General features: G+C 52.3%; 1 protein-coding gene across 2 annotated transcripts in view; it reads left to right on the top strand.

Annotated features, from left to right (window-relative positions):
• ECE1 (endothelin converting enzyme 1) overlaps positions 1 to 21879 on the top strand; it is an 88994-nt gene that overhangs the window by 37788 nt on the left and 29327 nt on the right. Inside the window, exons 2-4 of one of the 2 annotated variants that reach the window (XM_087820179.1) lie at positions 2557 to 2643; positions 11184 to 11325; positions 16347 to 16559. In XM_087820179.1, coding sequence (XP_087676305.1) covers positions 2557 to 2643; positions 11184 to 11325; positions 16347 to 16559 — 442 coding nt within the window. Of the gene's footprint in view, positions 1 to 2494; positions 2644 to 11183; positions 11326 to 16346; positions 16560 to 21879 lie in introns of those variants that run through there. The other variant, XM_087820178.1, reaches the window with a different exon arrangement.

A 21879-nucleotide genomic window follows, 5' to 3' on the forward strand; every position in this document is an offset into this window, starting at 1 on the left:
GAAGGGGTGACCTCTGAAATGAGATGAAGGGGGGAGGAGGAGCCATTGCTTCACTGCACCTGGGCAAGTTACTTCCCTGAGCCTCAGTTTTAGGCTCTGTGAAAGGGGCCAGTAATACATGCTCCAGAGGGAAGGGTCAGAGGCTTAAATGAGATGATGGGTGTAAAAGAACTGACAAACACCTCATACCTTTAGGTATTCTGGAAATTGTACCTGCTGTGCCAGGAAGGAGATGCTTGGTGAACTGAACTTCTTTCTCAAGGGTCTTTTCCTTGGGTGGTTGACACCTGTTACTTAGTGTGTACAATTTCAGAAGAAGCTCAGCTGTAACCCAGTGTAAAGTGAGGAAGCCCAGGAGCCCTTTCTGTCTCGGGTGGGTAATGGGCACCGCTTCACCCTGGACCTGTGCCCCTTACACGAGTATCCTTTGTCCTTGGGCATTGCAAAGTTATGTGCACAAGGATTTAAAGGCACCGCTCCACTTGTTCCATCATTCACTTGGACTGTCTATTGAGCGCCTACAGTATTTCAGGAGGTGGGGATTATCTGTGCCAGACAAGGTCCAAGCCCTGATAAAGCTCACATTCTGGGGAGGGGGAGGGAGATAAATGTAAAAAACCAAAAAAGTAATAGTAACAGACTGCAATAAACACTATAAAAGGAAATGATGGGGTGCTTTTACACGGAATTTGGGGGCTACTTAGGGGAGTCAGGACATTTGAGGAGGTGACATTTAAGTTGAGATCTGAAGCAGCAGCTGACCATGAGAGGAGCAGAAATGAGGAAAGACTATTCCAGATAGAGGGAACAGTGCTGTAAAGGTCTGGGTGGCCCTGGCCGGTGTGGATAAGTTGGTTGGGTGCTGTTTCATGCACCAGAAGGTCTCCGGTTCAATTCCAAGTCAGGGCACATGCCCTGCTTGGGGCTCCATCCCCAGTAGGGGGCGTGCAGGAGGCAGCCAATTGATGTTTTCTTGTATCAATGTTTCTCTCCCTCTCCCTTCGTCTCTCTCTGAAAATTCTGTAAAAACGTATTAAATCAATAAAGGCCCTGGTGGAGGGGAGGAGAAACTTGGAGAATCTAAGGAACTGAGTGAGGGCCCACAGGGTCTAGGAGAGTGAGATGGGGAGGATCTGGGTGGGGAGGGGCCATGGGGGACTGGTAAAGGGACTGTCCCTGTAGAGTTTTAAGCAAGGGAGTAACAGGATTAGCATTTCCTTTTTAAAGACTCGCTCTGGCAGCTGAGAGGACTCTTAAGAGGGCAGGAGTGGAAACTAGGAGCTGTCACTGTGGCTGTGGCCCTGGAAAGTGACCTCACCTCTCTGAGCCTGTGTTGTAAGAATCAAATATGGAAATGAACGGAAGTGCTTTTGGAAAGCTGAGAAAATGCAGGGGATTCCAGGTCTCACTGGAAGTGGAGGGTCCTTTGGGAAACTGTTGAGTTAGGGTCTTGGGTGCAAGGGAGAATGCTGGATGTCCACAGTCTTTACCTGAGCACCCCATATCTGGGAGAGCCTACTTCTCCAGCCTAGGAGAGAGCACCTACTTGAGGCTCTTGACTCCTAAGAGAGGAGGGTCACCTTCCTGGTCTCTGCCTGGGCTGCAAGCTGAAGCCAGGGTTCTTACTGCTTTGGGGGGAAGTCACACCTTTGAGCTTGGAGGCAAGCATTGGATTCCCCTCCAACCACCCAAATGGTACACACACCATTTTTCCTTTCTGTGTCAGGGGAGTTCTCTGGAATTTTCTGAAATCATTCATGAACTCTGGCTTAAAGGCCCTTGAGCTAGAGGAAGGGGGAAATACCCATTTTTTTTATTCTACCTCTTCTTTCCCCCTAATCCTTGCAGCTCAAGCAGGGCAGACCCCTCCTCCACCCCCCAGCCCCCCACCCCCGCCAGCCGCACCTAAAGGCCAATGGTGGGAGGAACCTCTCCACCGTTGTGGGCCAAACTAGGGACACCTTCCTAACCCTTGACTCTTGGTGTCTGCCAGTGGGGGTTACTGAAGGGGGCGACTCAAGGCTTCTTACCAGGAGAGGTTGTGTGCGCCCCTTCCTGCCGGGCTGGGGGCTGGCCGCGCCCTGACCTCTGGGAAAGGGAGGTCTCCCCACCCCCACGCGACGCTGGGGCCTCGGGGTCTCCTGGGGGGGCCGGGGGGGAACCTGAGTCGTGCGCCCATCAGGCTCCGCCCGCGACGGTGGCGCAGTGCCGGCGCCCAGACCCGCCGGGCGCGCAGCGGCTGCGGCGACGGCGGGGACCCTGGTGGCGCGGGGCGCAGCACGCGGGGCGTGTGGGCGCTGGGTGCTGTGGGCGATGGGGGTGAGGGCGGCCCTGCCGAGGCGCCGGGTGGGGGGAGGCGGGACCCGCCCCCCGCGGCGGGCTGGTCGGTGGGCCGGTCTGGGTGTCCGGGCCGGGGCGGGGCGCGGTGGCGGCGGCGGGGGTGGCGGCGGCGGGGGTGGCGGTGGCAGCGGCGCCCGGCCCGCTTCCCCATTCTCCCCATTCGGGCGCCGAGCCATGGAGGCGCTGAGGGAGTCCGTGCTGCACTTGGCCTTGCAGATGTCGACCTACAAGCGGGCCACCCTGGACGAAGAGGACCTGGTGGACTCACTGTCGGAGGGCGACGGGTACCCGAACGGCCTGCAGGTAGGCGCCCCGGCCCTCCCGGAGAGGCTCCCACCTTCGGGGAGGGGGTGGCTGGGCATGCGCACTGGTGCTTCCCCCTTCGCCCCCCCTCCTCCCCGTCTCCGCCCCCATCCTGCCAGCCCCCGAGGGGGTCTGTGCCAGCCCCGGGCTCCAGGCAGACTGGGCTCCGTGGGAAAGAAGCCTTTCTGGGGCAAAAGTGCCCCTGGGGCGCTGTGCTTCCCCCAGCCTCCCCTCGCCAGCTCTGCCCGTCCCCGAATCCCCCGGACCACACTGGTGGGGCCACAGCCCAGGTGGCCCAGCTGGAGCGCACACCCTCCCCACCCCCTAGAGCCGAACTGGTCCAATTCCCTTTTCACAGAAGAGGCAGCTCTGAGCAGAGGGACTTGCCCCGGGCCGCACAGCCCGTTACTGGCAGTCTAAAACTGTTTTAGCGCAAAAGTCCTGCGTCCCAGGAACCCTCAGTCCTGGGCAAGCTGGGCAGTTGGTCACCCATTCTGGTAGGCATTACCCTGTTCTTCCTCTTTCCCCCCAAATACCCGAATTTCTCCTGGGGGGGGGGGGCTGTCCTCTGTCCCCTTTCCCTGCCACTTTTCAGCCCAGTTCCTCCCCTCCCAGGGGTCTGCCCTACCACCTCCCTGCCTGTGGCACAGCGGTGAACAGGGCTGCTTTCTGCTCTTTCCCTGTGGGGCTGAGTGGGACAGTCCTGACCGGGACCTTGACCCTGATGGGGTTTTTACCCAGGCAGGTAGGTGGGTGAGTTGCAAATGTCAAGGATGCCCAAGGGGGCTCTGTGATCTGGCTCCTGAGAAACCAGTGTAGAGAGTGGAGCTGGGGCATCTCAGCCCAGGAGGACTTCTGCCAGGCTGACAAAGGGAGACAATGGGGGGGTATCTTAGGGCCTCCCAGTGAACTGACACCAAACCACAGCCCATCTGGAGGGTAAGCTTAGGGTGCGTGGAAACAGGCTGTGAGACCCAACCCTGCTGTGCCTCTTCAAAGCTGGAATATAATACTAATAAAGTGATATAGCATTGATTGCATCCTTCCTCCAGGCCAAATAGGTCCAGGGAGATCCGAACTCATGATCCCAAGTGGGATATGGCAGCCTTCCCTACATTATCTTAACCTTCAGGACCACCCATCCCATGAGCTGCAGAGGCTATTCTTTCCACTTACAGGTGAGGGAACTGAGGCTCTGAAAGGGAACACAACTCACCTTAGGTCACAGAGCTAGAAATCTGGAAGTGAGAAATCAAACCCAGCCTGTCTAGAACGTCTCCCCTGAAGACACTTCGTAAAAGGCTAAATCCAGCAGGAAATGAGATTTCTGTGGCAGGCACTTTTCCCTTCACCAATCAAAACAGAATCTAATCAGCAATCATTTCAGCCTCATCTTCCACAGAAGGTTCTAAATATATCAGCACAAAAGCATTTGGAATTCACAACAAAATAATGTGCCATGCTGTTATCATAATAGCAGCCCACATGGGTGTCGCCTTTTTCAGGTCACAGAGTCCGTTCATCCCGCTGAGGCTGCCTGGCGAAGCCAAGGCAGCCCAGTCCCTGAAGCCAGGGGCCTAGGTTTAAATTCTGACTCCACTCAAGTTCTTGGGCAGCTGCTTAATCCCTTTAAACCACAACTTCCTCATCTGTAAAATAGGAGTCAGAGAAAGTGGATGTAATGCATATTACAGGGCCTGCTATGATTGTTGTTCTTATGACCTATGAGGTAAGGACCCCTGTGGCCATATTACACATGAATGATAAAGCTGAATCTAAGAGAGATTAGGGAAGATTCCTGTAGTCACAGAGATATGCAGGTTGGAGTGCAGTGTTGGTGCTCCTACACCAAACTGGATACATTGCCCACATTTTTTTTTGTTTTGTTTTAAATATGTTTTTATTGATTTCAGAGAGAAGAAGGGAGAGAGAGAGAGAAACATCAGTGATGAGAGAGAGTCACTGATCGGCTGCCTCCTGTACGCCCTGTACTGGGGATTGAGCCCGTAACCCGAGCATGTGCCCTGACTAGGAATTGAACTGTGACCTCCAGGTTCATGGGTTGGCTCTCAACCACCAGGCCATGCCAACTGGGCTGCTGTTGTTGTTTTTAATTTAATACTATTTTTTTAATTCTCACCCGAAGACATGCTTAGAGAGAGGGAGGGAGAAAGAGAGACAGAGAGAGAGAGAGAAAGAGAAGCATCAGTGTGAGAAAGAAACATCAATAGGTTGCCTTCTGCACGCTCCCCAACTGGGGATCAGACCCACAACCCAGGTATGTGCCCAGGCCTGAAATCGAACTGGCAACTTTTTGGTGCACAGGATGATGCTTGGCCAACTGAGCCACTCCAGCTGGGTCATTGCCCACTTTTTATACAGGAAAAGCTGAAAAGGTTGCCCCAAGGATTTGGGGCATTTCTGTGGGTACACAGTCTGGCTTCCCTTAAGCCTTCACAACTTCCCCAAAGCAAATGTGAACTGGTCCAAAGCTTGTTCTTCTAAGAGTCGAGAACCCATCCACTTCCACTTACAAAGCAAAGTTTTCTACTAATTTTGTGTTTTTAATCATTGGGTTTTTTTCCCAATGTACAAACTTTACATGCTCATTGGTGGGGGTGGGGGAAAAAGAGTCCAGTATTAAAACAAAAAGGATTTAAAAAGAAACAGTAATCCTACTGCTCGTAGATAACCACTTCTAGTTTTCCACATTTGCATGTATATATTTTTAAACGTTATTGAGCCGATGCAAAGAACATGATGTTGCATCCTGCTTTTCTCATTTAATGCCACTTGATAAGCATTTTTTGTTAAAAATTTTCAAAACATGCTGCCATTAAAAACCATAATACTTCACCCTGGTCAGAGTGGCTCAGTTGTTTGGGCATCATCCTGTGCACGGAAAGGTTGCTGGTATGATTGCCAGTCGGGACCCATGCCTGGGTTGCGGGCTTGATTCTGGGTGTAGGGGGCGAGCAGGAGGCAGGTGAGCCGGCGGCGGCCGATTGATGTTTCACTCACACATTGATGTTTCTCTCTCTTTCTCTCTCCTTTTCCCTCTCTCTCTCTAAAACTCAATAAAAAAATATTTTTAAGAACACCGTAATACCTATGGCACCAATATATAAAAATGTATTTAGTCAATCACTATAATTGAACAATAGGCCCAATAACTGTAAGACTACAGTGGATCATGTTTTAGCCTTTTGAATAGTTTCCTATGAGTTGGTTGCAGAACACAACTGCTCCCTCCTTTTTAGGCTTTTTTTTTTTTTTTTTTAATATACCTTTATTGATTTCAGAGAGGAAGGGAGAGGGAGAGAGAGAGAGAAGCATTAATGATGAGAGAGTCATTGATCGGCTGCCTCCTGCACGCCCCCTGCTGGGGATCGAGCCCAAACCCGGGCATGTGCCCTGACCGGGAATCGAACCCTGATCTCCTGGATCCTAGGTCGATGCTCAACCGCTGAGCCACACCTGGCCAGTCCATTTTCGCCCTTTTAAAATGGATCCAGCCTTCCCAAATCTCCCTCTCTTGACGGACAGCTATAAAAAATAAGCTGCTTGGTTTTTTCAAGGTTTTGAAGCCCATTGGTTCTAGGAACTCTAAAGGTATTGATTCTGATACTAGCAAATGAAAATTTCCATCTTTAAGCCAAACTTGCCACCTTCGTTACTGAACAGACTGACAGAAAGTTGAATGTAGCCAGAGCCAAGTTCTACCTGAACCTCCCGAAAAGGGTTTTCTTTCCCTTTATCTCATATTTTAGACATAAGTTGCGAGTCATCAAAACTAGTCCCTGTGGACTGAGTGCAGAATTTAAAGCCAGCTAGCTCTATCACGGAGCCCCAGCTTTGCCACTCATGGCCTCTGAGACCGGCGAGCAACTCATTTAGACAGCTTTTTTTTTGTGCAAAATGGAGTTTAATACTATTACTCCACTTTTTAGAGCTGTTGCAAAGATCGAAGTGAGGCAGTGTAAGTGAAAGCCCGTAGTATAGTGCACAGGAAATAGATTTGGTTGTTATCAGGGTTATCATAGAAACTCACCGGGCGTGATGTCTCAGTGATGCCCTAAATAGAATAGCTTTTCTCTTGGAGGCCTGTGCTCTGCTCAGACTGGCTGCCCGGCCTCCCACACCCCAGCACACACCATTTCAGTGGCTTGACAGGAAAAGCTAAAGTTACCCCTGCAGCCTAAACTGGGGAGCAGATGGCCATGACCGCTTACCAAAACCTTGAAACGCACCCAGTAATTCTAAAAATCCTTTTCAAGAAAAAGAAAGGCTTTTCATATTTATATTTTACATTTAATTCTTAGCGGTGGTTCTCTCTCTCTCTCTCTCTCTCTCTCTCTCTCTCTCTCTCTCTCTTTTTCTGCCACACACAGGCTATCTTTCAAGGGTGATTTTAGGGACAGTCCCACTCAATACTTTGAAAGACCTCCCTGCTTACTAGGAGGTTCTTTCAACCCCATCCACCTATTAGAGACTCACACTCTTGGCCTTAGAGGTGTTCTAGAATCTGAGGTAGTCAGACCTGGGACCTCATTCAGCTTCCTCATTTTAAAGATTAGAGACTAAGGCCCAGAGGCTGCCCAGCGACACACATGGGGTCTTGATAAAGTCAAGGGCAACCTACTTTCTTGCGCCATTGGCAGCTGTGTCCCTTCTCAGAAGCAAAGAGAACTGGAAAATGCTGCTTCTGAATATTAGACTTTAATTCCTGTTAAGATGGAAGTTCTGTCTCCTGCAACAGGTACTCCTGTAAGCGGTTATTGGAAGAGTCAGCACGGGGGCAGGTGGGGTTCAGAGAAGCGATGGGGGGGACCGGAGGACTTACAGTTTTGCCTTGGACTGGCCCCCGTGGCCTCAGCCAGAAGTCTGCCATATGGAAACTTCCGGAAGAAACCTCCCCAACCTAACACCCTCATGGAGGCAGAGTGCACACAGGGCCAGGCTGTCATGGTCTGTCTGCTCTGAAAGGCTGCTCCGAGGCAGGCAGCCTGGTCGCCCTGCCAGCAGTCATGGGGTGGCCAGGCTCTTGGCAGGGGTTGGGCTCCTGGCCAAACCCTTGGTCAAACTGACTTCTGCTTTCTGCTCCATGAAGCCCAGGTCACTGGGAGACCTGGCGATGGTTCAGCGCTGCGTTTCCTCCTGATCCCCTGCTGTGTCTGAAAGTCAGGCTTCACCCACCTCCCCGCTTCTGCTGCTGGCTTGTCTCCTGGGCCCCAGGCAGTGGTGGCCCGTCCTTGCCTGCAGAACTCGTTCTTGCTGTAAGCCTAGGTGAGCCGAGCACTCATTTCTGTAACCCAATATTTATTCCTCATTAGGGCTTTGTTCCCTTGGCTGTGGGAACCCGGGCTGCACAGCTCGACTGTTTCGCTTACTCTCATTCTGTTTCTCTGACTCTCTCTCTCTCTCTCTCTCTCTTTCCAAGGCATCTTTTTCTTTCTGTTCATTCCCTCTCTGCCTGACATGACAATAAATGGGATATTAAGCCCGCTGGTGAGCTGAGCATTCATAGTAATTTTCAAGTCTGTCTTCAAAGCGTCAGTTCTGCTCCTTGGCCAGTAGTCACATACCCAAGGTGGAATGGGCTGCCCGCCACTAACCCGCCTACCTTACCAGCCGCTGCAGACTGGCGATTGACATGCCCTCATTTCCGAAAGCAACGTGAGAAACATTCGCACCGTCCCCTTGCTGTGAGCGAGCTTGCTGGGTGCTCTGAAGGAGGCAGGCAGGCCGCCAGGGGCTCAGCGAGGAGAAGGGACTCAGATTTACAGCCCAGCCCTGTCCACTACACCCAGGAACTGGACAGCCTCTCCCGGAGAGGCCTCTTGCTCGTGGCCCAGTGCCTCCAGGTGACTCCTCCTGCCTAGGGGGACGCCTCTGGATTCCATCCACCCTCAGAGATGGGTATGGGGCTTGTCCAGAAACCAACTGACCCTCAGCCGGGCAGTACAAGCCAAGCAAAGACCATTACAAAGGTTAAAAACCCTATTTTCAAATTCCATTTGCCATTTCTGCTTGGAACTGTGAATGTCTAAGTTAATTCTGAGTTAACACTAATTAAATTTTACAGTGAACACCATCTGTTTGCTTGCCGTCAAACAATGAGGCTCAGCTTGACTGCTCCTCGGGCAGCGCGGCCAACGCTGAGGCTGTGGGCTCCGGGGAGAGGTGGCCTGTCCCTGTTCCCTCCTCCGCCCGCCTCTTCCTGTGTTTCTTCTCGGCCCAATACTAGTACCTACCCTTGGGGGCTGTGCAGATACAGTAGCACCACCCAGCAACAAAACAGAGTTAACACAGTGCCAGGCACACAGAGAGCGCTCAGATATTAGCTGCTGTTACTGCTCTGTTTTCCTTTCCTCCTCCCCCCTGTTCCTTTCCTTTCTTTCTCCTCTGTGCGCCACCACCTCAGATTGCGGTGTCGCTCTGTCCACGTAAGGGGAGGTTTCCCTGCTTCCCCGGCCTGGTGGCTGTGCGCCCCAGCTTCCTAGAGCCAGCCCCAGGCAGAGGGCCCCCTGCCTCTTTGCCTTTCACCGCCGCCTCCATGAGCTAAGCCATGATCTTGGGGCCCCGAGAGGCAGAACGTGAGACAAATCAGGGGCACGGCAGCAGGAAGATGGAGAATAGGTGCCAGCACCTGCTTTGTACCCTTCAGGACCCCTCTGAATACAAGGTAGACCGCGGGAGAAGACAGATGCCTTCGTGAACCTTCCAGAGCCTTGAGCGCGTTAGCAGCATCCTAAGCTCTGTCTCTGCACCAGGCCCTCCCAGCCCAGTGTTAACTTCATGGGAGCAGCATGGCCAGAATCTTTGTTTCTCACATTTTACGAAAAGTTCTTAAGGGATTTTAGAAGGTGGCACCCCCCACCACCTGACGCAGCTGCTTTGGTTTCTGAGCCTCCTGGACGTCCACGGAAAATATGATGGGCCCCAAGTTCCTTTTCTTGGTTTTAGAACCCCGTAGTCTTCCACAAGAAGTTCTTGTGTTCCCCTTTCCCTGGTGCAGCAATTCCTAGTCATTTCCTGGCCAGTAAATACCCAACGATGACCATGAGGCCACTCAGTGCTCTTCCTTTCCCAAGGTGGCCAGCCTCAGATCCCCAAGTGCCAGTAAGGCTCTTTGGTGACCTGACTCCCAGGGGCAGCCACACTGCAGCTATTAGTGGGGCACTTGCAGGTCAGAGTCTAGATCTCTTCCTCTCCCCTGGCGGCTCCTTTCCCTCCCCACCCCCTGGCAGGCTATGGGCCACCCTCCACCTTGGCCTTTCCAGAGGGCAAATCTACTCATGTCATTCCAGCCTGCAGGAGCCCACATCCTTTAAACCCGCTTCCGGGTGACCCTTAGGATCTAGGCCTTGCCAACCCCCTCCTCTTCCCCAATTCACCTGGCCAGCTCCTACTTATTCTTGGAGACTCAGCCCAGGCGTTCCCCCGCCTCCAGGAAGCCTTCCCTGACTGAACCCCTACCCACCCCAGTCTGTGTCTTTATCTGCCTTTCTTCTGGGCTGTGAGCCCCTGAAAATGAGGAGTCTGTCTTCGTCTTAGTATTTCCAACATGGCCTGAGTTGATGCTCAGCTGTTGGCACACAGCCGTAAAGTCTCTGAACCAAGCCCCACCTTCAGGGGACCCCTCCTGTACTGTGCCCTGGCTATTGCAGAAAGTACCTCTTCTAACGGAGGAGAGCCCTTGCTGGCCCAGGCTGAGGGCTCTGAGTGCTATTGGCTGGTGTGTCCCTCCTCGGCCCCAGGGCCCTGCCACGCCCTCCACTTCCTTTCATTGTCCCTCCCTTCCTGTTTAAACTGTGAAGCTAAGGACATTTTCCCTCCCTTTGAGGAGCTGCCTGGATGGAGCTGTTTCTCCATTGCATCTCCCCTGATATCTTCCCAAGACTCAAATCTCTGACCCGCTGGTGGCTCCAGAATCGGTAGACTCGGGGTCAGTTCCAGCTCCGCCCACGCAGCTGTGTGATGACAGGCAGGGTCTTCCCCCTAGGACTTCCATGTCGTCATTTGTAAAAAGAGAACTAATAATAGCTCTCATAGGGTTGTGGGGGTTAAGGAGCCAAGGGCGCCCACGTTCCTGGGAAGTGTGAGCTGTGGTGGTGTCACCCTTATGCTGCATTGTCCCAGCCTATTGTCGCAGGGGCTTCGAGGAGAGCCAAGCTGGACACTCACTGGATGCCTGCAAGGCCAAACATCCTGTTCTTTTTTGAACTCCTTACTGGAAAAACAGGGAAAAGCTGTTTTTTTTCCTTCCACCCATATCGGGTGACACAGAAATAATACAAGCCCAGCTGGGTTGAGCTATTCAACTCTCTGAAGTTTAGGAGCAAATCTGAGCTGCTGAGCAGGGTGGCGGTTCCTTTCCTGGATTAGGACCCTGTCCGTGGGAACCAGACCACCCCTGAGGCAGGAGAGCCACCCTGATGTCTCCCCGGGGCCTGGGCCTGCCTCGGAGCCCCTTCCTCCTGGGGAGGGGGAGCCCTGGGCTCATGTCCTCCCCACCCCTCCTGCCTCCTTCCCTGCAGGTGAACTTCCACAGCCCCCGGAGTGGCCAGAGATGCTGGGCCGAGCGGACCCAGGTGGAGAAGCGGCTGGTGGTGCTGGTGGCACTTCTGGCAGCGGGACTGGTGGCCTGTGTGGCAGTGCTGGGCATCCAGTACCGGACAAGTAGGTGCCTCTGTGTTTCATCGTGAGCTTGACTCCTTTCCTCAGCTCTGTCCACTTGTGCAAGGGGCTTCCCTCCTTAAGCTGAGCTGGCCACCAAAGCCACGGAGAGAGCTAAGTCTGGCGGACTCGGGTTGCTGAGATAGCCTGAGACCTGGCACATGGGCGGTATGTGTGGTGTGAAGGTTTCAGAGTCAGAAGGACACGAGTCTAAATCCTGGCCTAGCAACTTATTGTCTGTATGACCTTGGACAAGTCACTTAGTTTCCCAGTGCTTGTGTCTTCTCTACTTGAGTAGGGAGAATGGTGCCCAGTTCAGGGATGGCTCCAAGGGTCAGAGATAATGTGTAGCACATACCTGGCACCTACCAGGACTTCTTTAACCTTGGCTCTGGGTCCTGTTGTTAGGATGTGTGGGCTGGTGAGGCACACAGGCTGGCACTGTCCACCATCCTTAGTCCAACAAAACAGCGATAATGGCTTCTGTTTGCTTAATACTTTCCATGGACCAAATACCGCTCCTCTTCTTTACAAATGTAATCTCATTTCCTCCTTATAGCAACCCCATGACGTGTTACTTTTGGCCCCATTTTACATATGAAGAAACTGAGGCAGTGAGACTGAGTGACTTGCCCAAGGTTACTGCAGAAGGGGTTGGGGAAGCTGAAATTCAGCCACAGGCCCTTGGGCCCCAGAGCCCAGGCTCCACCTCCCTTGGTAATCTAGGTGCACCCCAGTGTGTGTTAGGACTCCCAGAAAAGCTGTTCTCTCAGGACCCAGCTGACCTTTATGTACCTCTGTAATCACATTTCTCTGTCCTACCTTGTGTAGCGACTTGACTGCGCCCCTTCCGGGGACCGACGCTGGTTCTCTGTGTCTGGCTGAGAGCATCTAGCCAGGCGCCTCCCACAGACTCGATGTTCAATAGGCATTTATTGAGTGAGAATGTGGGTCCAAGTGAAAAACGAGGTGGGGAGTCCAGCCAGGTCCAGGGTCTCTCACTCCCTGTGCCCCAGCATCTAGCTTTCAGATGTCCGATTGTCCACCTGGTTGAACAGCCTCTGAGAGTCCAACCCCACGGACTTGGTCACCTGGTCACTCATCCCGTCAGGGAGATTGTGAACCTTTACAGAATCTGGAAACATCCACCCTGGGCTTCACTGAGCCTTCTGCACTGTGGAGGTGCTGGCCCACCTGCGTGGCCCTGCTGGACTGGGATGAGGGAGAAGTTTGGGGGCCTGGAGAGAGGGCAGGGCTTCATCTGAGCCATCCTTAATCCCTCCCGCATCAAGCACCTGTTCTTTGTTCATTCGTTCATTCATTCATTCATTCATTCATTCATCTAGCAGGTGCTTAACGCATGTTTGATTGATTAATGATTTTCACGCTCTTAACCATATGTACTTAGCATAATGCCTGCATGCCATAGGTTTGCAAATAGTTTACAAACTGAATAAATAAATGATTGAATGGACAAAGGAACAAGGAGAACAAGCTGGGAACAGCCTTTCTCTACCAATCTCTACTCTTGTCCTGTAGCTGCAAGCTTGCCTCTGAGGCAAGATCTTGCCTAGATCAGCTTCAGTTCAGAACACCCTGCCAGGTAATGTGGGCCCTGCCCACCCTCATCTCCCCAGCCCCTGGCCCTGTGCCTGGGGAGCAGGCAAGACTCCAGCAGCCAGTGTCGCCCTGAAACTGCCCCAGGAGTTTCCAAGATGTTTCTCCACCAGAAACCAGAAGGGACCCCCAACAAGTGGCTTCTAGTGGTTGGGCAACAGAGGGGCCCACAGGAAGGAATGCTGTTTCTGCCTCTATCCCTGCCTTCTCAGGGATGTAGAAGGGTTTTCCCAGCCTGGACCTGGTGAAAGGAACTCTGGGTGGAGCTGGGTCGGGATCAGGTGACCCCTGAGCCAACCCGTGTGTTTTCACCAGGTGCCTGGGCCTGAGAAAGCAGTGGCCACCCTGGATATTGACAGTAACCTCATTACCCAGCAGCAGGTGTTAGCACCAGCCACATCTGAGCAAACATAAAACCAGACAAAGCAAATTCTCTGTGGATTCTGAAAGACTCACCTCTAAGTTATGTCTGGGCTTCTAAATACATATTAGTCCACCTTCCTGCTGCACCTTCCTTTCTAGAAACTTGCAGGTGCTTTACAAACAGCAGCAGCAAAACAAACTCAGTGTGGAGGCCACGTACTGTCCAGACAAGCATCTATGACCCAGATCTGGGACCTTTCCTGCTTCCTTGAGTAATCATGCACATCCTAAAGGGAAGAAATACTTTCTGCTTCCACAGGTGATGACCCAAGTGGTGGACAAAGCTCATTCATTCATTCATCCATTCATTCAACAAAGGTATTGGACAGTGCTAGGTGCCAAGTACAATGCTAGGCAAAGGAAATATAAAAGCACGTAAGATGCTGGCCCTATCCTCAGGTTTAATTCTTGTGGGGAAGGTAGACAGGGAGACAGCTTAGTCTGTGCTCAGATCTCACCAGGGGGCCCAGAGAGGGATGAGGGTCTGGGAAGGTTTCCCCAAGGAGATGGAGTCTGAGTATTGACGGTGACATTAGGTGAGGGGGGCTGGGGTCCTGGAAACAATCAATCAAGTATGCATTAAGTACCTTCTGGGTCAGGAATAGTTTAAAGGACCTACCAACCATCAGTTAAATAATCAAAGCTTATTATTGCTTAAGCACCACCTAGGGACCTTGCCCTGTGCCTAGCCGAGTAAGTGCTTAGTGGAGAACTCAGACTGATTCCTGGGGACTGGTTTCTTACTTTGTTTTAAACCCAAGTACCCTTTTGATAACTACAAGTCAATCAATCAATCAATCTCACTCACACACACACACACACACACACACACACACAGATTCTGATGGACCCCACTCTGGGGATCACCCTCTCACCCCCAGACAGACTTCTGAGCATTCCCAGCAGCCAAGATTTTGTCGGGCTTTACTTCCTGTAGTTTGTTGTACAAAGACAATAGGTATTATTTTCCTTTTCCAAATACGAAGTTATATCGTAATAGTAAATAGGCTTTTTCAAACTTCACAGACATTCTCTCCCCCCGCCCCCGCCTCCCGGAAAGATTACGGCGTGTTCCCGGGTGGGGAGCGGGCCATGCAGCTTTGCTTAAGGTGATCTGATCTAGAGATATTTAAAATGACACTTATTCCCTACCGTTTCCCTCCTCTATTTTCATGCTAACGACTCAATGATTTTCAGTTGTTGTATAGGCATCTCAAAACAAGTAATTGCCTCAAAATAAAGCCCCCCTGATTTTTGTGCTCTTGCTCAGCTCTTCCGGGCCCTTGTTCAACCCACAGGCCTTTGCATTTGTCATTTGTTAATAGCCTGCAGCCTGCCCCCCCACACTTGCTCAGAGCCTCAGTTTCCTCATCTTTAAACAGGGCGTGATGCCTGTATCTGAGGCTTGTCCTGAGGCCTAAATGAGATCACGAATGTGTGTGAAGTACCCGGTGCAGAGCTGTGTTCAGTAAACAGTCCCTCTTGTCGCCGGCACAGCTGTGTCAACAGATGATCCCATTGGGCCTGTTCTAAGTCACCGGCCTGCACCGCCGGCCTCTGTCTCCTGCAGAGTCAGGTCCATCTCGCTACCTCGGGCTCGGCCATGGCGGAGGCTGCCTACAGTTTGGTTCCTTTGCTAGAGCCCACCGATCAACCTTGAGGCAGGGGTCTGGCCCCCTCCTCTTGCCCCTGGCCTTCGGACAACCCTCACACCTCTGCCCACGTTGCAGAGGAAGCTGATTGTGTTTTGGGGACACTTTGTAGGATTCGCAGCCCTGCTCACTGCCCACCTGCACCAACTACTGTCCCTCCTTACGCTACACCTACAGGTGGGGCTCCCCTGCCTCCTGGCAGTGTTTGGGTCCTCACCAGGAGAGCTCCCTTCTAGGCCCAAAGCAGACGTGGCTTAGAGAGGGTGGGGTTCAGATCCCTTTGGCCACTAAGCAGGGTGCTTAGCTTCTCTGTGCCTCAGTTTCCTCTATGTAAAAACGGCCGTAAACAAAATGATCTCTTAGGGTTGTTTTGGTTTTGGTTTTTTTGAGGATTCAATGACTTCACTCTCCTGCCTTGTGTTCAGTGGGATTTTTTATAGTTCCTTCTATTCATAAAAGTCTTTCTTCCTCCTAAGTCCTGGCACCATAGCGTCTGCACCACCCATTTGGCCCATACTAAGTTCACTCAGTGTATGTTCGTAGAATGAATGACAGATGTATCTCCTGCTGTTGTGTTTTGACTTTTCCTTTGTAATGTGTGTATCCCCAACTAAATTATTAGCTCTTGAAAGAAAAGACTACACTTTTTATTTTTTTTATTTTTATTTTTTAATCCTCACTTGAGGACATTGTTTTGCATTGCTTTTCAGAGAGAGTGGAAGGGAGAGAGAAACATCAACGTGAAAATGACATATCAATTAGCTGCCTCCTATTCATGCCCCAACCGGGGTCAGGGGTAGAGCCTTGGCCGGAATCGAACCCAAGACCCTTCAGTCCAAGGGCCTACACTCTAACTACTGAGCCAAACTGGCTAGGGCAGGACTACACCTTTTATATCCCTCACCACACACACACCCACACACACACCCCACACACACTGCTCTCAGCAAGAATCTGGAATATACTCAGTAATTATCTGAACAAATGAATGCATGAATGAATGAATGAATTTGTTGAACAGCAAGGAATAATAAAAAGTCAGTATTTATAGAGGGAAGGGCTAATTAAGAGAAGCACCTTATTTCAGGGTACTTTTAAGCCATATAAAAGATTTTAGGCAACTAAACAGAAGTCTTATTTTATAAGCCAGGAGATAGTGAATCTACTGAGATCATTTCTCTGGAGGGGTCCAGTGACCATCCAGCTCCAAATCTGTGTGGTCAGGGCCAGGGTGGGGCATGGCACCGCAGGACCCCAGGCCACCTGCACTGTACTCCTGCAGCCTCCTCTCTGCCTGCCCTTCACTGGCCTCTTGTCCTTGTGCCCTGCCAGAAACGCCCCCGGTGTGCCTCAGCCAGGGCTGTGTCTCAGTGACCAGCTCCATCTTGAGCTCCATGGACCCCACGGTGGACCCCTGCCAAGACTTCTTCACCTATGCCTGCGGCGGCTGGATCAAAGCCCACCCTGTGCCTGATGGCCACTCGCGCTGGGGGACGTTCAGCAACCTCTGGGAGCACAACCAAGCCATCATCAAGCACCTCCTCGGTAAGCATCCGGCAGGGGTCCAATGAATGGCTGTCAGCAGGACCAACCTGGCCAGGCCAAAGAAGGAGCTTGGCAGAATGGGAAGACCTGAGGCTTTGGAGTAGGTGAAAGTGGGTTAGAATGCCTGTCCCGTCACTTGTGTGATCCTAAGTTACTTATCCCTGAGCCTCAGTTTTCTCGTCTGTAAAGCAGGACTAGTAATACCCAGACTGCAGAGTTCTGAGAACTAGAGAACACACGTTTGAAGTTCACCATGGGATGGTGTGTGTGCACATATTAAGTGCACAAAAACTGGCAGTGTGGTCCTTGCTTTTGTGACTTAAGGCTGAGACTTAGCTGTTGCCTAGTATTGACTTTGATTTTTGCAAGTTGTGAGTGAAAGGAATCAAGGCTGAATACATGAAGTTAGGTTTTAAGGTTGTGAGCTGACAAAAGTTATAACAACGGTTTATCTGAGAGTTACTCATTGTAGGCAGCAATCTGCCTTGGGCTCCTGATAATTGGGTTTGCGTGATAAGCCTCTAACCAAAGTCCTCCTGTTTGCCCCTTGTGAGGCCTTTGGCACCTCTAGTTGACCTTGGTTAGGGTTAGGGTTAGGGTTAGGGTTAGGGTTAGGGTTAGGGTTAGGGCACAGAACAGCCAGAACCATGTGTTCAAGCCCCTGACCCAGGGCCAGGGTCTGGTGGGATCAAGAGGCCACACTGCGGGTTGTGAGGTCAGGAGGCCTTGGCATGCTAGCTTATTGCCCGTGTGGCCTCGGACAAACAAACCAGCTCCTCAGAGCTGAGTTTCATTATCTGTGAACTGGGGATGATGGCCACCTACCGCACAACGTTCACATTGCTGTGAGTTTCAACTTGTGTGTGGTGGTCAGAGTGCCTGGCACCCAGGAAGCGCTCTCCGCAAAGCAGAGCTGCCCCCCCGCTGTGTTAGGTGAGGTCCTGCCCGGCTCTGCACCTGGAAAGTGGGGACTAACTCTGAGCACTAGGGGAGCTGTCCTAAGGATTAACGGGGTAATTTGAAGAGTAATTCTTGCTGTTTTTGTTTCTTATGGAAGCACCAAAGTGCACCAGTTATTAGGGAAGGAGGTGCGGGGCATACCCACGATCATGCTGGGCGGTTGGCTTGTATTTTGTTAAAGCTGTGGCATAGGCCACATATGCCCATTTTACAGATAAGACTAAAAAATACAGAGGAAATGTATTGCCTAAGAGATGGTGGAGCTGGGGTCAGTCCCAGGGCTGGGAGGCCTCAGGCCTGTGTGCTTCTGTACTGGCTCCACTGAGTCAGATTCATCAGGCGGAGGCTGCGGAGCGGCTGCAACTGGTTCGCCAAACTCCTGTGTGATTGAGCTCTCCGGGCTGGGCAAGACCTGGCCCGGGCCTGGTGAACACTGTAGCTGGGGCCACCCCCATGTCATACTGACCAGCAGCTTCCCCAGAAGGTACATCCTGGAGTTCCCTCCCCCCTAGGCCCATTCCTGGGAACTAGTCTGAAAATGGCCCCTCACCTATGGACCTTGATACCTGGAAACCCCTGAAAAGGCAGGAGGCAGGTGAGTAGGTGACAAAAAATCCAGGCGCGTGGGCCAGTACATTCTTGGGCTTAAGGCCAAGCTGGTTTCGAGCTAAAGATGATGGGAATTGGAACAGGCAAGGGGGTGCCCAGGCTGCCCCAGCTGGCGTGGGGTGAGCTTCCCCAGGTGGTGGAAGGAGGAGAGGGGACATGCAGAGTGCTGGTGAGGACTGTGTCAGCTGGCCACGCAGGACAGCTATAACGATCAGCTCGTGCGTGACCTTGGGCAGACCTCTCCTGTCTCTCATGGTGAGCAGTGAGTTCACCCTAGCCCCTCAGGAAATCCAGGCGGAGCTGTAGCAGGTGGGCTGAACTAGGCCTAATGCCACTGTGGCATGTCCTTGCAGCCTGCTGGCTGGAGGGCAGTGACCTCAGCTGCATGAGACACAGATGCCTCATCCAACAGGCACTGCCGCCCACCAGGCCGCCAGCTTGGGCTGTCCTCATAGGAGACAAGAGTGTGGCTTCCCTTTATCAGCAGAAGGATCGTCTCTTAGGCTGGGCCTGCCCTGGGCTTTCCGGCTTGTGCTTTTAGCACAGACTGTTCTGCCATCCAGAGTTCCTACCCCACCCCTTTCAGTCCTGCAAGACTTTTCTCAAACTTATTTCCTCCCTATGCCTCCCATGGCTACCGAAGGGCCTCTCTGGGCTTGAGCTACAATTACATTTTGTGTACCCATCGTATTTACTATATCTTATATTATGAGATTAATACATGCAAAGAACCCAAGTGCCTGCTTACTGTAACCATTCAAGCAATACAGATTCCAGAAAGAAGCCAGTGGCCTTCTTTTCTCCTACCCCTGACACCAGTCTCCCTGAGAAACACATAAGAGTCATTCCAGTAGCATTAAATTTGTCCATGTCAGTGACTTGACAGTTAATCATGTCACCCTGTGACAGCTCTTGTATTTTTATTCTGATTTATCTTTCCAGTATTTATAGGCTAATGTAGTTTCATCTTTCTGGGCAACCTGGAACCTCTAAGAAATGATTTCTGTCCAGTATTGTGTCTGCAGCAGTGGGCCCTTCCCTCTCGTCTGGGGCATGGTTAAATGGACTGATTGATGAACTGATCAGAGGATGGGAGTGGGTATCCAGGGCTTCTTAGCAGTGGCTGGAGTGCTTCAGCTCTTCCTCTGGTTTTCCAAGCCAACCGTAGGCAAGGAAAGGAAAGCAGAGAGAGCTTAGGCTCCTGTCCTGGCAGCCTCAGCCACTCACTTGTGTGATCTCGGACAAGTTACCCCACCTCTTGCGTATAAATTGGGCGTGATACTAACACCCACTGGTGGAAATTGTTGTGGCAAGAGGCACACGCACAGCCACGCCCACACCCCGGAAGCAGTTCATTTTCTCAGGGAGGCTGAACAATGCCTGGGTTCAGATTCTAGCCCCCAGTTAGCTCTGCTTCCCCAGGCAGGTTCCTTGAAATGAGGTGGTAACGTGCACCTGGGGTGTCAGTGTGGCGATGAGGAGACCTCAGCCTGGGCCTGACGCCGGCACCAGGAAATGCCGAGGGTATTATTCTTTTGATTCTTCTGCAGAAAAAGTACCTCCTTTATCAGCACCCCACAGCCCCTCACAGGATGGGGCTCCTGAGGGCTGGGATTGTCTGAGCTGAGTCTGTGGTTTTATCTAAGACAAACACTAGTCCTGCCCTGATGTGGAGCTGGGGCCCCCCATGCTCCTGGCCAGGATTCCCAGTAACCCCCATTTCTGCAGCCGCCCAGCCGCCTGGGCATTTGTTTCCTCCCGGGGAGTGGGGTGGGAGAGGCTGATCCAATATAAACTCCCAGAGGAAGGAGCAGGCTGATTAAATGGTGTGCTGTCTTTCCTCTCTGGGATTTTGGGGAAGTGACTGAGGAAGCTTCTGGAACTTTGGGTCCCGAGAAGGAAATGCCTAGGCATTTGGGAGCCCTGTTGCCTGGTCCTGGGCTGCCAGATTATCTCTCTATACCACTGGGACCCTGGCAGTTCCACCATCTCCAAAACATGGTCCTGATCAGTCCTGGGAGCTGCCCTGTTGACTTCTCCTAGCTGATCCCATGGAACCTTCTGGGAAGTAAACCCAGGCAGGTATGTCTTAGAGGAAACCAAGCTTTTCCTATAGAGGAAACTGTCTGTGGCTGATTTCGCTTTGAACCCAAGCCTCCTCCCTCAGGCCGAAGTGATTGGTACCTTTCTTTGTGGAGCCCCCAGAACACTCACTCGCTCATTCATTCATTCAACAATTACCTATTGCACACTAACTGTGTGCCAGACATCGCTAGGTGCCGGGCATTGCGGAGAGAATAAAACAGTCTTTTCCTGTGGAAGTACATTCCAGCGGGAGAGACAAACAGTAAGCACATAAATGAGTAAATAAATAACACGGTTGATAAGAATTAGGGCTTTGAAGAAAAATCGAGTAGCGTGCGGGCCTGAGAGGGAGGAAGAGGCGGCCACGAAGGGGTGGGCTTTCCGAGGGGCAGACATTTGAGCAGAAACTTGAATTTAGTAAGAAAATAGACCACGTGGGTGTGAGGGGAAGAGTGTGGCAGGCAGGAGAAACAGTGACCTCGGTGGCCCTGGGGCAGGAACATGGGAGCGAGAGGGAGAAGAGCAGGAGACAGGCGGCAGGTGGCAGGTGGCGGGGCCCAGATCAGCCACGGCAGTGTTTCTCAACCGTTTTCATTATTACCCCCTCCTAAAATTTTAATTCCACAAATATGCTGTATACCTGTCATCTACTGTATGTGCACATAGGAAGAGTAAGTTGTTTCTGCCCCCTAAGAACTAATTCTCTCCCCCTTGGGGCAATATTGCCCTGTTGACAATGAGTGATCTGGGGCCACATAGCCAGTTTTAAGGAGCTTGTACACTGCAGTGTCTGTTCGGACTCCACGTAGCTCAAGACACGGCTCTATAAGCTCCCACCCAGAGGTCCACTTGGATGCCTAATAGGCATGTCCAATTAAAACGTGTAAACCTGCCCCACCTCGGCCTTCCACACCTCACAGCAACCCCTTGGCCTGAGCCTAGGAAACTGGGCAGCAGGCTCGACTCCTTTCTCTCCTCCTACTGCTTCTCGCCGCTTCTCTGCTGCCACCTGGCCCGGGCCCCTCACCACTCACAGGGTCTGTTACAGTTGCCTCCCACCTGGCCATCTCCCTTCAGCTCTTGTCCCCCTGGTGCCTGCCAGGTAGTAGGTGCCCTGCGAGGAGGTGGGAGAGTGGGCTGCAGTTGTCCCCTGCGCTCCATGAGCTTTCCCTCCTCCTGGGCTCCTGCCCCAGCCTGCGTCAGCGTGGGATTATCCAGGGGGTCTGAACACTGACTGCTGGTGGGACCCTTGCTCCTGTCCCTTCCTGTCCCACCTGCCTCATTTCCTCCCATGCAAGTGTGCAGCTGGCACCGACCTCACCACCCCTCGACCCCCAGATAGGGTGTCCTTCCTTCTCAGCAGCAGGCACGGGGCTCTGTGCTTTCAGCAGATGTAGCTGAGGGCTGTGTGCCCACCTGGTGCTGGGGAAACACGGATAACCAGCATGTGGACTAGTGAGTAAGGCAGCCCAGGCACAGCCCCACGTCCACTCCACGTTGAGCTCATACTGAGAGCTCAGGCAGGGATCCTCTCTCGAGGCCTCCGGGACGTATCACGTTCACCCCACTGTGTAATCCGAGACCTTTGTGACTGTCATATGGCTGGCTGGCTCGCTCGCCCTCATGCAGGCTGTGGGCCTTACGCAGGCAGACTCGCATCCTTTTG

Source organism: Miniopterus natalensis, chromosome 9, assembly GCF_054644295.1.
Source record: "Miniopterus natalensis isolate mMinNat1 chromosome 9, mMinNat1.hap1, whole genome shotgun sequence".
Taxonomy (NCBI): Eukaryota; Metazoa; Chordata; class Mammalia; order Chiroptera; family Miniopteridae; genus Miniopterus; species Miniopterus natalensis.